This window comes from Globicephala melas, chromosome 1 (assembly GCF_963455315.2).
Source record: "Globicephala melas chromosome 1, mGloMel1.2, whole genome shotgun sequence".
NCBI classification, from domain to species: Eukaryota; Metazoa; Chordata; class Mammalia; order Artiodactyla; family Delphinidae; genus Globicephala; species Globicephala melas.
In genome coordinates this window covers 40,170,636-40,182,915 of record NC_083314.1, presented here as the reverse complement: position 1 = coordinate 40,182,915, position 12,280 = coordinate 40,170,636, and the positions used below count along the sequence as shown (strand labels likewise).

At 34.8% G+C, this 12,280-nt stretch overlaps 1 protein-coding gene across 2 annotated transcripts in view; it reads right to left on the bottom strand.

The window, feature by feature from the left end:
• The window catches only part of DTL (denticleless E3 ubiquitin protein ligase homolog), a 38,048-nt gene that overhangs the window by 9,522 nt on the left and 16,246 nt on the right, over positions 1 to 12,280 (bottom strand). For both annotated transcript variants that reach the window (XM_030872965.2, XM_060285587.1), the window contains 4 exons: positions 10,547 to 10,650; positions 10,130 to 10,234; positions 7,374 to 7,486; positions 1,824 to 1,913 (listed from right to left, as the gene is read on the bottom strand). In XM_030872965.2, coding sequence (XP_030728825.1) covers positions 1,824 to 1,913; positions 7,374 to 7,486; positions 10,130 to 10,234; positions 10,547 to 10,650 — 412 coding nt within the window. The remainder of the gene's footprint in view (positions 1 to 1,823; positions 1,914 to 7,373; positions 7,487 to 10,129; positions 10,235 to 10,546; positions 10,651 to 12,280) is intronic.

Here is a 12,280-nt window from a genome sequence, read left to right as displayed (position 1 = left end):
AGCAATCTGGGAAAACGACACGTTCACTAGACTGAAAAAAGTTAAAAATAACTTTTGCCCCTTTAAAAATATCTAACCATTCCTGATCTTGGTCCCAAGCCTTTTATGGCAGAGAAAGTCCAGCTTGAAGAGCTTGTGGCAAATGGCCACTGGTACCAGAGCTATTCCCCAGCATTTGTTTATATAATTTCTCTATTTTAGTAACTAAAGAGAGAGGAAAAAAAAGAACACACGTTCTCTTAAGTCTTGGTCCCCAAGAGGCTGGCAGCTTTTTCCTTTCCTCACTGGGAGGCCAAAAGAAGACACACATATTTAACTGCTCAAAAGAAATGCCTGGAATCCCCAGTTATTCTACAGTCTATAAACAAGTTATTATTTACAGAGCAACTACTAAATCTGAATGTCTGAAAATTTATGTTCTTTATCTTATTTAATTCTCACAATATAAAAAGGCTTGTACTCAAATAACCTCATCTACAAAATGGGAATAAAGTTATTTGCCCAAGGTCACCACAATTAAGTGGCAGAGCTAGAATTTAAATCCAAGTTTTTTCAATTTCAAAGTGTAAATCTTTTTTTTTTTTTTTAAAGCGGTATTTTTATCTTCCTAATTCTAGACTCGGGACAAAATTATTTTAAAGAACCTTTTAAAAAGGTGGTCGTTAAATTGGTATGAGTAAACAGCCCTGCTACTTCCTTTGAGTCTTTTCTGTGCAAAGGGATAAGGGCAATATATGATGGATGGACAAAGATGATAATTAACTGAATAATAAAAAAAAATCATCTCAGTAAGTTCTATGAAGATATAAAATTCCACATTAAAAGCAGACGTTTCACTGGAAATCACAGGGAATCTTAGAGGGAAAATGCCATAGGGGTGTAATTTTTGGTGATTAAAGCAATGATTTCAAAAAATGTCTATCATGAAGCTCATCACAGAAATGGTTATATAGGGATATAGAAATAAAAGGAAATCCACAGTAGTACTGGAAAGCTAGCAGGGATGCCATGAGTAGATCAGACCATGAGAAGATTCTGGAAGATAAAAAAACAGATGGGAATAATAGGCAACAAACCTGCAAAACATAATAGATAAAAAGGAGCTCTCCACAGAAGGGACATTTCCTGCAAACCCAAAATAACCCAAAGACCAAAGGTAGGCCCTGGAGAAGTGAGTGGAACTCGGGCCACTATTATATGAAATCCCTACATGTATGTGGAGTTTGTTTATGTTTCTGGGATTTCTACCTTTCAGGGTTTTTACTTGTTTTTAGTATCACTATTAAAAAAATTTTTAAGTGAGTATATTTTCTTCTTTTCAAAGTATCTAAAATACTTTGGAGCTACTCCTTCTCTAGTTTAGTCACACACAGCCTAACACGTTAAGACTTCACAGTAAGCATTTTTCAGGCATGTGAGAACCCAAACTGGACTGTGAAGAACAGTCAAGGTGTTACCTTTAATACACCACATTGATAATATGTAGAAAGTCAGAAACACTAGTTTTCACCTTAGATTTTCTTTTTACCTTCGATTTTAAAATGAAATTTTATTAATGTTAAAAACTTAAATCCTATGTTTAGGAAAGGAATGACTCTAGGGAACTAAGAAATCCACTTATTCTTTAGTGCATAATACAGTTTATCTATTGGTATAAAAAATAGAATATGTGTGATTAATGATGATACAGATTCTGGATGGCCTCTAGATCTTTTAAATGTCTATATAAACATAAAAGTCTGTATTAACTCTCAAGCTAACCTTGGAAAAACCTACAAACCTGTGATCTACTTTTTAAACCAACCACAGATTCACCTACAAACCTTTGTGAAGTCTGATGGACACCAGCACACAGATGTGACCTCTTGAGAATGACCCAGGAGCACAGTAGGAGGATGCCAGGGTATGGAGACCTATCACAACATCAAAAAGAAAAAAACAAGTCAGCAGAGCAGTGGTAGGTCTCCCAGACAGAGGCTTCGAATTTCTCCATATCTGTACCTTAGAGAGCTTTAGGGTTGTTACCAAAAGCCCCTAGACATGCCTACTTATAGCTCAGAAAAAGTCCCAATGGGCAATGAAAGTATTTCTGTCATTAATCTGAGAAAACAGAATGAAAATAGCCAAAATAAGTAAACAATATGAGCTTACATACCAGGACAGGTCTTATTTCAAATCAGGACAACTTAGCTATACGTATTTTGACTAAAATTCAAGACTGAAAGGGTAAGGTTCAGCAACTAGGTAGTACACTTCAAGTGGAGCCTAGACAACTTTAGATCTTCTCTAGTCAGCTACTTCCAGGAACGCTGCACTTACTAAGTCCTGAAGGTACCTGAGACATGCTAGCAGATCTCTTGGGACAAGAGGACAGTCTTTCTTCCAAAAGAAGACTCACTGACTTTTAAGAAAGCCCAGTTATACTCCTTCATTTTGAAGGGGTATAAGCTATATTCTACATGGCACTTTTTATCCATTTTGGAAAAAAAATTCCTCTAAAATTTTATTTAAATTCATTTGCTTAAAGAAATCTTGAATTTCAAGTTAAGTATTGCCACATCTCAATACATTTTAATGTATAAAGAAGGGTCACATTGTGCAGTACTACACATGTGACTAAGAATATTTTCACGCTCATTCGATGCCATTAGTGATATGCATTTGACAGCTGACTCATTCAAGAGCTGTCAATCCCTATCAGAGGCCATGGGCATTAATCAGCACAACATGGAGTACAAACTCACACAGCTATTATTAGCATGTGTTTGAAAAAGAGAAATTATTCTCTTTTCATTTTCCTGAAGATCTGAATCATTGCTCATTTGTATGAAGAAAGTGGAGGCATTCTGGGAAGAATATTTGTGAGAATTACTAAGTAAGCTTAATGGACTCCTCAGACTGTAGTTAAAGGGATTCGACACACTGATTCATAAGGTTACCCAACTCAATTATTACTACTCCTCTCTTGGGTTAAATGGCACATATGTAATGATTCAAAAAGCCGAAGAAGACAAAGAACAGAATCTAATTTGCCTTGCTGGGCTTTTTCTTGAGATCTAAAAGGACCTCACTTGCTGCCTACTCCTACAATACCACAGAGAACAAGAGCTCATTCTTTCACAAGGTAGCATATTTTAGAAAAGACTTTCAAGATAGTCTCTATCTCAAGTCACAGAAATTCTTTATGGCCCCAGCCCATAAAGTTTCTCTACCCAAGGCCCAAGGAGTACTGCAAGCAGCAAGTTAAAAGTAAGAAGAAATCCTCATGTCCTCCTGACCCTCCCTGGTAACAACACATTATTTTACTCCATTGGTTTACTTGCCTGTTGCTTCTAGCTCTTTATTTCATGATCCTGCCCCTTCCTCATTTTCCTAGGCATTAAAATACCTAGGAAAACCTGACTGTCTATACCAAAGATTAAAATTAATGTCAAGAAAAAACAAATATCCACCAATAGAATGTATGTACATTTCTGCATTTATCTATAGGATTTAAAAGAAAAAAAACACAAAGGGTAGACCTGTTAGAAAAACTTTTTACAATTTGATAATAAGGCAGGAATAATAATAGTAACAAAAGTCAGCATTTATTGAAATGATTACCATGAGCCAGGTACTTTACACAGCATTAAAAGTGAGGGGAAGGTTCCTCAAACAGTTAAACACAGAATTAATTACCACATGACCCAGCAATTCTACTCTTAGGTATACACTCCTAGGAGAACTGAAGACATGTTCAAACAAAAATCTGTACATGAATGTTCATAGTAGCTTTGTTCATAAAGCCAAAAAGTGGAATAATTTAAATCTCCATCAACTGATGAATAAATAAGTAAAGCAAGGTCTATACATACAATGGAATATTCAGTCGTAAAGAGGAATGAAGTACTGATACATGCAACAACATGGATAAACCTTGAAAACAAGTGAAAGCAAAGCCAGGCATAAAAGATCATTTATAGGAAATGTTCAGAATAGTCAAATCCCTAGAGACAGAACATAGGTTAGTAGTTGCCAGAAGCTGAAAGTGACTCTTAAAGGGTATGGGGTGATGAAAATATTTGGGAATGAGACAGTGGGGATGGTTGCACAATACTGTGCTTATGTGAAAAAAAAAATCACTGAATCGTACACTTTAAGGTGACTACAATGGTGAATTTTACATTATACAAATTCTATCTCAACAAAAAAAAATGGAGGGAAGGGCATGTTGTGGGCTGGAATGAGAACTGATGTCCAACAAGTTTTTATGAACGTTAGTAACAAGTGCTTTCACAGTTGAGGACTATCCTAGTATGGTAAACTATACTTGGTGACTACTTCAAAGAAGATTAATTTCTTCTAATGAAACTCAGGTGACTTTTAAATCCTTCATTTTTATTCAAATAAGTTTTTATTTATTGTCACTTCATTATTATAAAAATATTATCACAATGATAATTTCATTTTTTAAAAACCTCCCTCTACTTTCAAACAAGAAGAGGTGACTATTAAATCCAAGAGGCACTTAAACATCTATGCATTCTGAGAATGGTCAAAACACAGAAAATTGTCCTCTCTTACAAATTTTAGTTGTTATAAAGACTAACTCAAGGCATCAGAAATTCCGAAGTTAAAACTCCCAGAACTATGAAGTAACTGGCTCTAACCTACAGACTTCATAAAACGTTTTGTATACTTGAACATGAAAAAAAGATCAGCACTTTTCCTCAAAAAACCTCCTTACTCTGCCCAGTTAGAAACCAAAACTAATCTTCATTTTTGCCAAGAGATCATTTACACTTCCTAAAGTGTCAGGCTCAATGTTTCGCCAATCAGTGGTAGAATGATGGTGCCAAATCAGTTTATTTATAACCACTTCAATACTATTCAGTGGCTCTATCAGAAATGAACCAGGGAAGGGGAGGTGGGTAGGGGTGAGAGGAGGACAGGGGGTAGGAAATTAAAAAAGAAAAATAACATAATATTAAATCTTTTAATTCTTAAGTCTTAGGCCTCAGTGTCAGGAAGTCTAATTATGTTACATCTCCTCTTTGCTGGCCAGTGGTGAGGATTAAAAGGCCATTCTCTTCTGTCTTGAGATCTAAAATTCCCTTCTTTCACCCTGTTTTCTTGGGCCCATGGGCTTTTTTGGCATAGGAGAATCCTAACACCTGAGAGAATTCTGACCTAACAGCCTGAATACTCAGCTTGTGTGCAATTTTTTTTAAACTACACCCCTCCCACTTTTCCTTATCATGGAAAAGAGAAACTGAGCCACCTCACTAGGCACATTCAATTTTAGGAGCAGTAAGTTTGCCAGGATCTCAAATATCAGAACCTGCACACTGAGGGACAGGCAGGAGAACATCATGTTTGAACCACATCATTCAGCACCGACATGTGACCCAGCCTAGAATTCAGAAAGGGTCACCCATGTGTGTGATACCTACTGATTGAATGCCTGAAATGGGTTACTAATGAACCACCAAGTATCTTTACTTCATGTCTTTAAAGAGAGGAAGCAACCCTCAACCCTGATTTCCTGAAACCAAGAAGGAAAAAAAAAAAAGCAAGCATTTGTACTAGAGCTAGGGAGGAACTTTAAGGCTTGGCAATAAAAAGAAAAAAACAAAACACAGAAAACAAATAAATTGAAGAATTGGCAATAAGACTATACATATACACATACATAATATGTAATTTTATATATATATATAATTAAGAAGCTGATTTTAAATGATTTAAAAAAATGATCAGTGCCTAAAGTTTTTTTTTTTTGCATAATCCTTTATTATACTTTTTGGTATGTCTGAAATTTTGTTTTTAAGAAAAAACTTAAAAAGATACAGACCTTGGTAGGAATAAAATCCTCTAACTAAGTTGGGAACCATAGTAGAGAAGGGAAATGTAGGTAAAACAGTGAGGGAAGGGGAAAGGGAAAACCAAAAGACAATAAATACACAGCATAAGACCAGATTATGAGACAGAAACATTAGTGCTAGTCACATAAAGTTTAAAGCTCAAGTCAGAAGAATTTTATAGACAGGAAGCTATGCAAAAACTCTTACCATAAGAGGGAGTTCTCAACTGTATATTTTATAAGCAAATTTTTCATTTTAAAAATATAACAAATGTGCTTGAAGAAAAAGAGGTAAGGTCAACAAAAAGGCATCTTGGATAGAACAGTATCTCCACCTTGTGACCATCTAGGTTATTGTTACTAAAGCTTTTGATAAGGTAGTGTTGCATTTTTGCAACTAGAGTTGCAAACCTAGAGGTATATAGAAAAAGCATTTTTTAGTACCTCCCTCAGGACCAGATGAAATTAAGCTGAAGAATTATGCTTCATACATGACAGGATCTACCCCTGCCCTGCATTAAAGATATGACTTTCTACAGATTGGCAGTACTAAGAATGATACAATTTCCTCCTGAGAAGGAATTTGATAATATTGAACCTATAGGTCTATGAAGTTTTAGACATTATGACTCTAAAATCCAAAATGTGTGAACTCTGATCATTCAATTCACCAATATCAAGGAAGTTTATGACATTGTAGGGCAATCTGGAAGATAATAATTTCTAGCCCTAGGAAAACAATGCCTTAATGCTCTTATTCTTTCTCTGAACTCAGACATTTCTATAATTAATTATTCCACAAGAGACATTTTCCAGTGGTCAGCAAGTGCTACTCATATTTCAATTTTCTCCACTTGACTTCAAATTGACAGCATTAAGTTTCTTAGCCTAGAGTAGTCACTTTAGAACCACTGTTTATTTAAAATGTAAAAAAAGAAATTATAAATTTCTGTAACAGAAATGGGAAATCTGTAAAATAAATAAATAAATGAATAAATAATGCTATTAAAGATGTACAAAACTAACAAAGCAACCACATCTATTTCAATAGCCTGAAGATTGGCCACTTAGAGGAGACTAAAGAACACAATTATTATATGAATATTTTTGAGTGAGTGTTTTTTGCAAGTGTGATTAGGGGGTAGGATTCTAGTATCCAAACACTGTGTTTTGAATGAGAGTTTGAAAACACAGGGCAGAAAGGCAGAACAGCATGTTTTTCCAGGAAGCAGGACAAAGTATTTAAGATTCTTTCCAGTCTTCTGAATTCTCAACTTCCTGATAATCTGTAAAACTGTTGGAGGATATGGATTGTCAATTTCTGAGAAGCTGACCATGAAAGTGTGATATCTTCTGTCAGAATCAGAGTGAAGTTTTGGCTATATTAAGAGGCAAGAAGCAATTTTTACTAAACATCTGATACAGAAAAGTTAAAGTATGTGTTTACATTAACCTTACCTCATCTTGGACAGAAGAAATATTTGCAAGAATACTTCAGCCTCACCTTTGTGGGGAAAGTTCGGTAACTTACCTTCCAGATGTAGGCAGCTTCATCACTTGAGCCACTGACTAAAAACTGGTCATCCGGACTAATACTGGACTTAACATAAAAGGTAGAGTTCTGATGTCCATTGAAGATAGCCACTGCCAGAGGAAAAAAAACCAAATTACTTGGCCCTTGTTATTTCCAGTTTTCAAATAAATGAGGAGTATACATGTTCTAACAAGTTTTATTAGTGTACTGATTACTGAAGCAGATGGTCAAGCTAGTCACCAAATAAAAAAGAACTGGACATTGGCAGGGAAAGAATGGAAATCCTAGAAAGAGGCTTTATATTACACCCAATCTCACAATCTAAACCCAAATACTTGGTATGGAACTGGCTGTAGAGAAGAAAGTGATGAAAAATATTCTTAAAGGACAAGAATGGAGCTGGGGTCCAATCCTTTAGTAAAGTGCCTTTATTAGACCCTCTCTCCCCACCCTAGGCTAGGTTTCTTCCGTTGCATTAAACATTCATCTTTCCTCCTCTTAGACTTATCTTAAGGATAAATTTCATAAATATCGTTTTCTTATAATGCTTTGAACAGAGGAGATCTTCAAACATTTGTTGTATGAACAGGTAAAAATCAATGAAAGGAGAGTTAAGATTTATGGATAGCTTATCTGAGATGTGGTAACCTTAAATCTAGCACTTTAAATAGGCTGAAGTGGGGTAAGCTATATATTCATATGTAAGATACTCCAACTAGGTTAGGTTTAGACTTCTCACTATCCAATCTAGCATAACGTACTTGACAAGTTCTTTTATCCTAAGGAGACCAAAACCTGAGGCCTCTGGCATCAGAATACTACTAGGAAATAAAAGAAAAAAATCTCAGTCATTAGAAAATTTAAGGATACATTTAGGCAGGGAAAAATATTTCACTCCAATCTTCTAATGGAGGGGAAAAAAGAATTATTAAGGGACTTAACAGCTTTCTGTAAGTACTCACAAAAATCCCTTCCTTTTGCTAGAATAACACTGGAAAAAAACTTTGTATTTATAGGCCTTTAAGAAAAAGCCTGCACATCAAATAACCCCCATATCAAATACTATTATTGTGAAAGTTAAGCAGGATATGAATCAATTCAGATACACATATTATAGAGCAACTATGATAGATAAATCCCCACAAAATAAACAGGCTCCTTTATTCTGACTACAACTCCAAAACTACAATTGTTCATCTTTCTCAACTCTTAGCTACGAATGGAAAACTATAGACCAAATTTCCCACTAAACTCGTAAGTATTCATTGCCCTCTGCTGGTCTAAGAAAGCCAACATAAAGTACACAGTAAATGTTTCAAACCATGTGAAAAATCCTTCTAAAACCTGTATTGGCTTTAATTAGTTTAATTTAATCTTTGACAGTTCGGGCTTTTAAAATCTTCATTAAAGTGCTTCAGAGTCATCTTTATGAACATCACTTAGTGTAATAAAATGCTGTGAATTAAAAGTATAGGAGATCAAGTATTGAGTCCAGGACCCTTTCTAAAGTTTTGAAAAAGACGAGCAATTACCAGATGTGTCACACACACACACACACACACACACACACACACACACACACACACACGTCTGTCTTTCAATTTCTAAGGAACATACCTATGTATCTACCTACCTACCTATCTATATATGAGAGCCAATCAAATTATTTCAGGAGCACAGGAAAAAGGTTACTAAATTATTAGTAAAGTGGCCTTGGGCATATTTGTTTTAATGGCAGAAGGACAACTAAATTCAAAGCCCCTTTTGGTGCCACACTATAACAAAATGATACAGAAAGAGCTCTTGGACATCTGATAATATAATTAGGCTTTTATCTTTTAGGGAAAAATTTGAAAGAGTCTGTTTTATACGGCTAAAAAAATTAGAAGTTGTCCAAGTTCTAATTCCATTCACGAAGACAGCAAGCAAAGTTATAAAACCTCTTCCCTTTTCCAAATACTCTTATTCTTGTTTAGACAACGTCAGACCTAACCCAGGGCACTGAAAATACCAATTGGGTAACTGCCACAGATACCAAAGTCCTAACAATGGCTAGGGGTCAGTCTTTAGAAACTTCTCTAAGAGCCCAGCTAAATTCTGTACAATTTTAAGATTTCTTTTTTATCAACACATCTTACTTTACTGGGAACTGGGTAGCTCTAGGGATTGGTTATAGAATTCAAAGTCAGTTTCTGACAGAGCTATACCTGAGAAGTAGGTTACAAAATATGCAGCTTGCTTAAATAATTGATAATGTTCTTAAAATGATGAAATTCAAATAACCCTCTTAGAGTATGCTTGAAAAACTTTGATTTTTTAAAATGTTATTTATCAGCTTTAAAGTCAGATTCCACTTATAATTTTCTTGAAGAAAAATAAAAAGGTGAGGTTAGGGAAAACATCCAGAGGTCCCCTAATTTTAATGAACAGTTCCCAAATAGGACAAAACCCGGGCAGAACAACCTTCTCTATCCCACAAAAATTGAGATAATTTTAAGTATACCCAAAGGGGTATAATTTTGGGAGAGACTATTAAGTTACCACACAGAGCAGGATTCTGTTCACTTGTGAAATCATCACAAGGTAAATACATCTATAAAAACATCACTGGAACTAATCGAAGACCCCAAAGTCCTTATATGTCTTCATAAATTTGGTACAGGAAAAAAAAAAAAAATCAACATTAAATTCTCATTAACAAAAAAAACCCTATTAGTTTCCAGGAAAGAGAATCTGAATGACTAAGCTCCTACCTGGAGAAGTCTTTAATCCAGTCATATTGAACATGTAGATGTTGTCATCTGTGCAGTTAGCAAATAAAGTAGAGCCAGTAGAATCCAAAATCAGACTTGAGTATCCTAGAAAAAGGAAACTTTAGTTAGCATGTGCTGATGAAGGAGAGTAGAACTGAGGTGAAAATGATCTTTTTAGATCATTTCACAAGAATCATCAGAATTCTTCTTCCCTAAAGTATATACAAACCAAAATTATTCTTAGGAGTTTCTATCTTTTGAAACTTCAAAAAGATACTTCCATATATTAGCTTCTCAAGTCAACAGAGAATAATAGTTGCTGAAAACTAGCTTGATATTTACTTTAAAAATTTTAACAAAACTTACATATCCAAAAAAGCCCTACAAAAAAGTCCTAATGAATACGCAAAGGCTTACCTAGTTTTCGAGTGCTGCTACCTGGGTATAGGAAAGACTTGGATGCTATAGGTTCTTGCCGATAAGCAGTATAATTCTTACGTAAATCCCATATTTTGATTACCCTAAAAACCAAGGTAAAGAAATAGTTATTTTATAGTCTTTCTCCAACACCAATCAGTTTCAACTACATATGAATGTGAAATGACTTTTAATCTAATTCCTCTGGCACATCAACCAGGTACAGTGAGGATATGTCATTGGGAAACAGATTGAACTATCTCATACTCTTGTCTCCAGAGTCAGGCTAACAATTCTGGCAGAACGGAAACAGATGTGATCTGACCCACTGATGGGTTGCCCTGAGTTTACTTCAAGGGAGCGGAAAAGGAAGATGAAGGTTGACTGCTGATAGTCATTGTTTCATTGTTTTCAGAAAAAAAGCACTTCCTAAGCCTTTAACATTCTGCATGTAACTTCTGACATCATTAAGTGTTAAGCTCTGTCCCTATGGTTATATCTTCATATATTAACTCCTTAAGTAATCTAGTCTAAACAAATTTTCCTGTGAAATAAAGTATTTTTTCATTTCATCTATTGGAATAATTTTCTTAATCTTCTACATCTACTTTGTAGGCAACTTGAAAACACAAGCTTGGTTATAAAAGGGAAGTATCCTTGGAAGCAAAGCTTTCACAGCCATTTACAAATATAACTAATAACCTTTAGATAATTCTACATTTGTGCCTGAGAATTCAGTCCACAGAAGAGTTTAAGTGTCCAGAGGACACAATAGAAACTCTAGTTTATTAAGCCATCATATTTTAAAATTAAAACTTTTGAAGGGAGGGATGTCTTGGGAGATAGGGGCAAAAACGGGGCAAAGAAGAGAATTTTAAAAAGAGCCCCTATACTCAATGAACTTAAATTCCAACAAAGCAAACAATCAAGAAGTATCACAAACTTATTTGGAAGCCAAAAATTCAGAGCAATCATAGAAGGAAAGTATGTGAAAGTCTTTAGGCCTATCAATCTAGTTAGATTGCTCCCAGAAATGCCAGTTACATGTCCAGAATCATATTCCTCCTTTTAGGATATTACTAAACCAGAAAAGACAAAATCAAAAATACAGGCATACCTCATTTTACTGTGCTTTGCTTTATTGTGCTTTACAGATATTGCGTTCTTTTACGAATTGAAGGTTTGTGGCAAGTCTATAGGTGCCATTTTTCCAAAAGCATCTTCTCACTTCATGTTTCTGTGCCACATTTTGCTAATTCTCCCAATGCTTCAAACTTTTTCATCATTATTATATTTGTTATAGTGATCTGTGATTGGTGACCTTTGATGCTACTATTTTAATTATTTTGGCATTTTTTAGCAATCAAATATTTTTGTATTAAGGTCTGTATATTGATTATTTTAGACATAATGCTATCACACACTTAGTAGACTACAATGTAAATATAACTATATAGTAATATAATAAACTATAATATACTAATATAAATACAGCATAATATAAATATAACTTTTATATATACTGGGAAACCAAAAAAATTCGTGTGACTCCCTTTTTTGTGATATTAGCTTTATTGCAGTGGTCTGGAACCAAACCTGCAATACCTCTGATATATGCCTGTAACAGAAATTTTGCTCCTAAAAATAAGAATCCTTGATTAAATTACACTGCACAGACAAGCAAGTTACCCAGCCAGCTTCTCTATAATAGCAGCAGCAGCCAACACTCCTCCT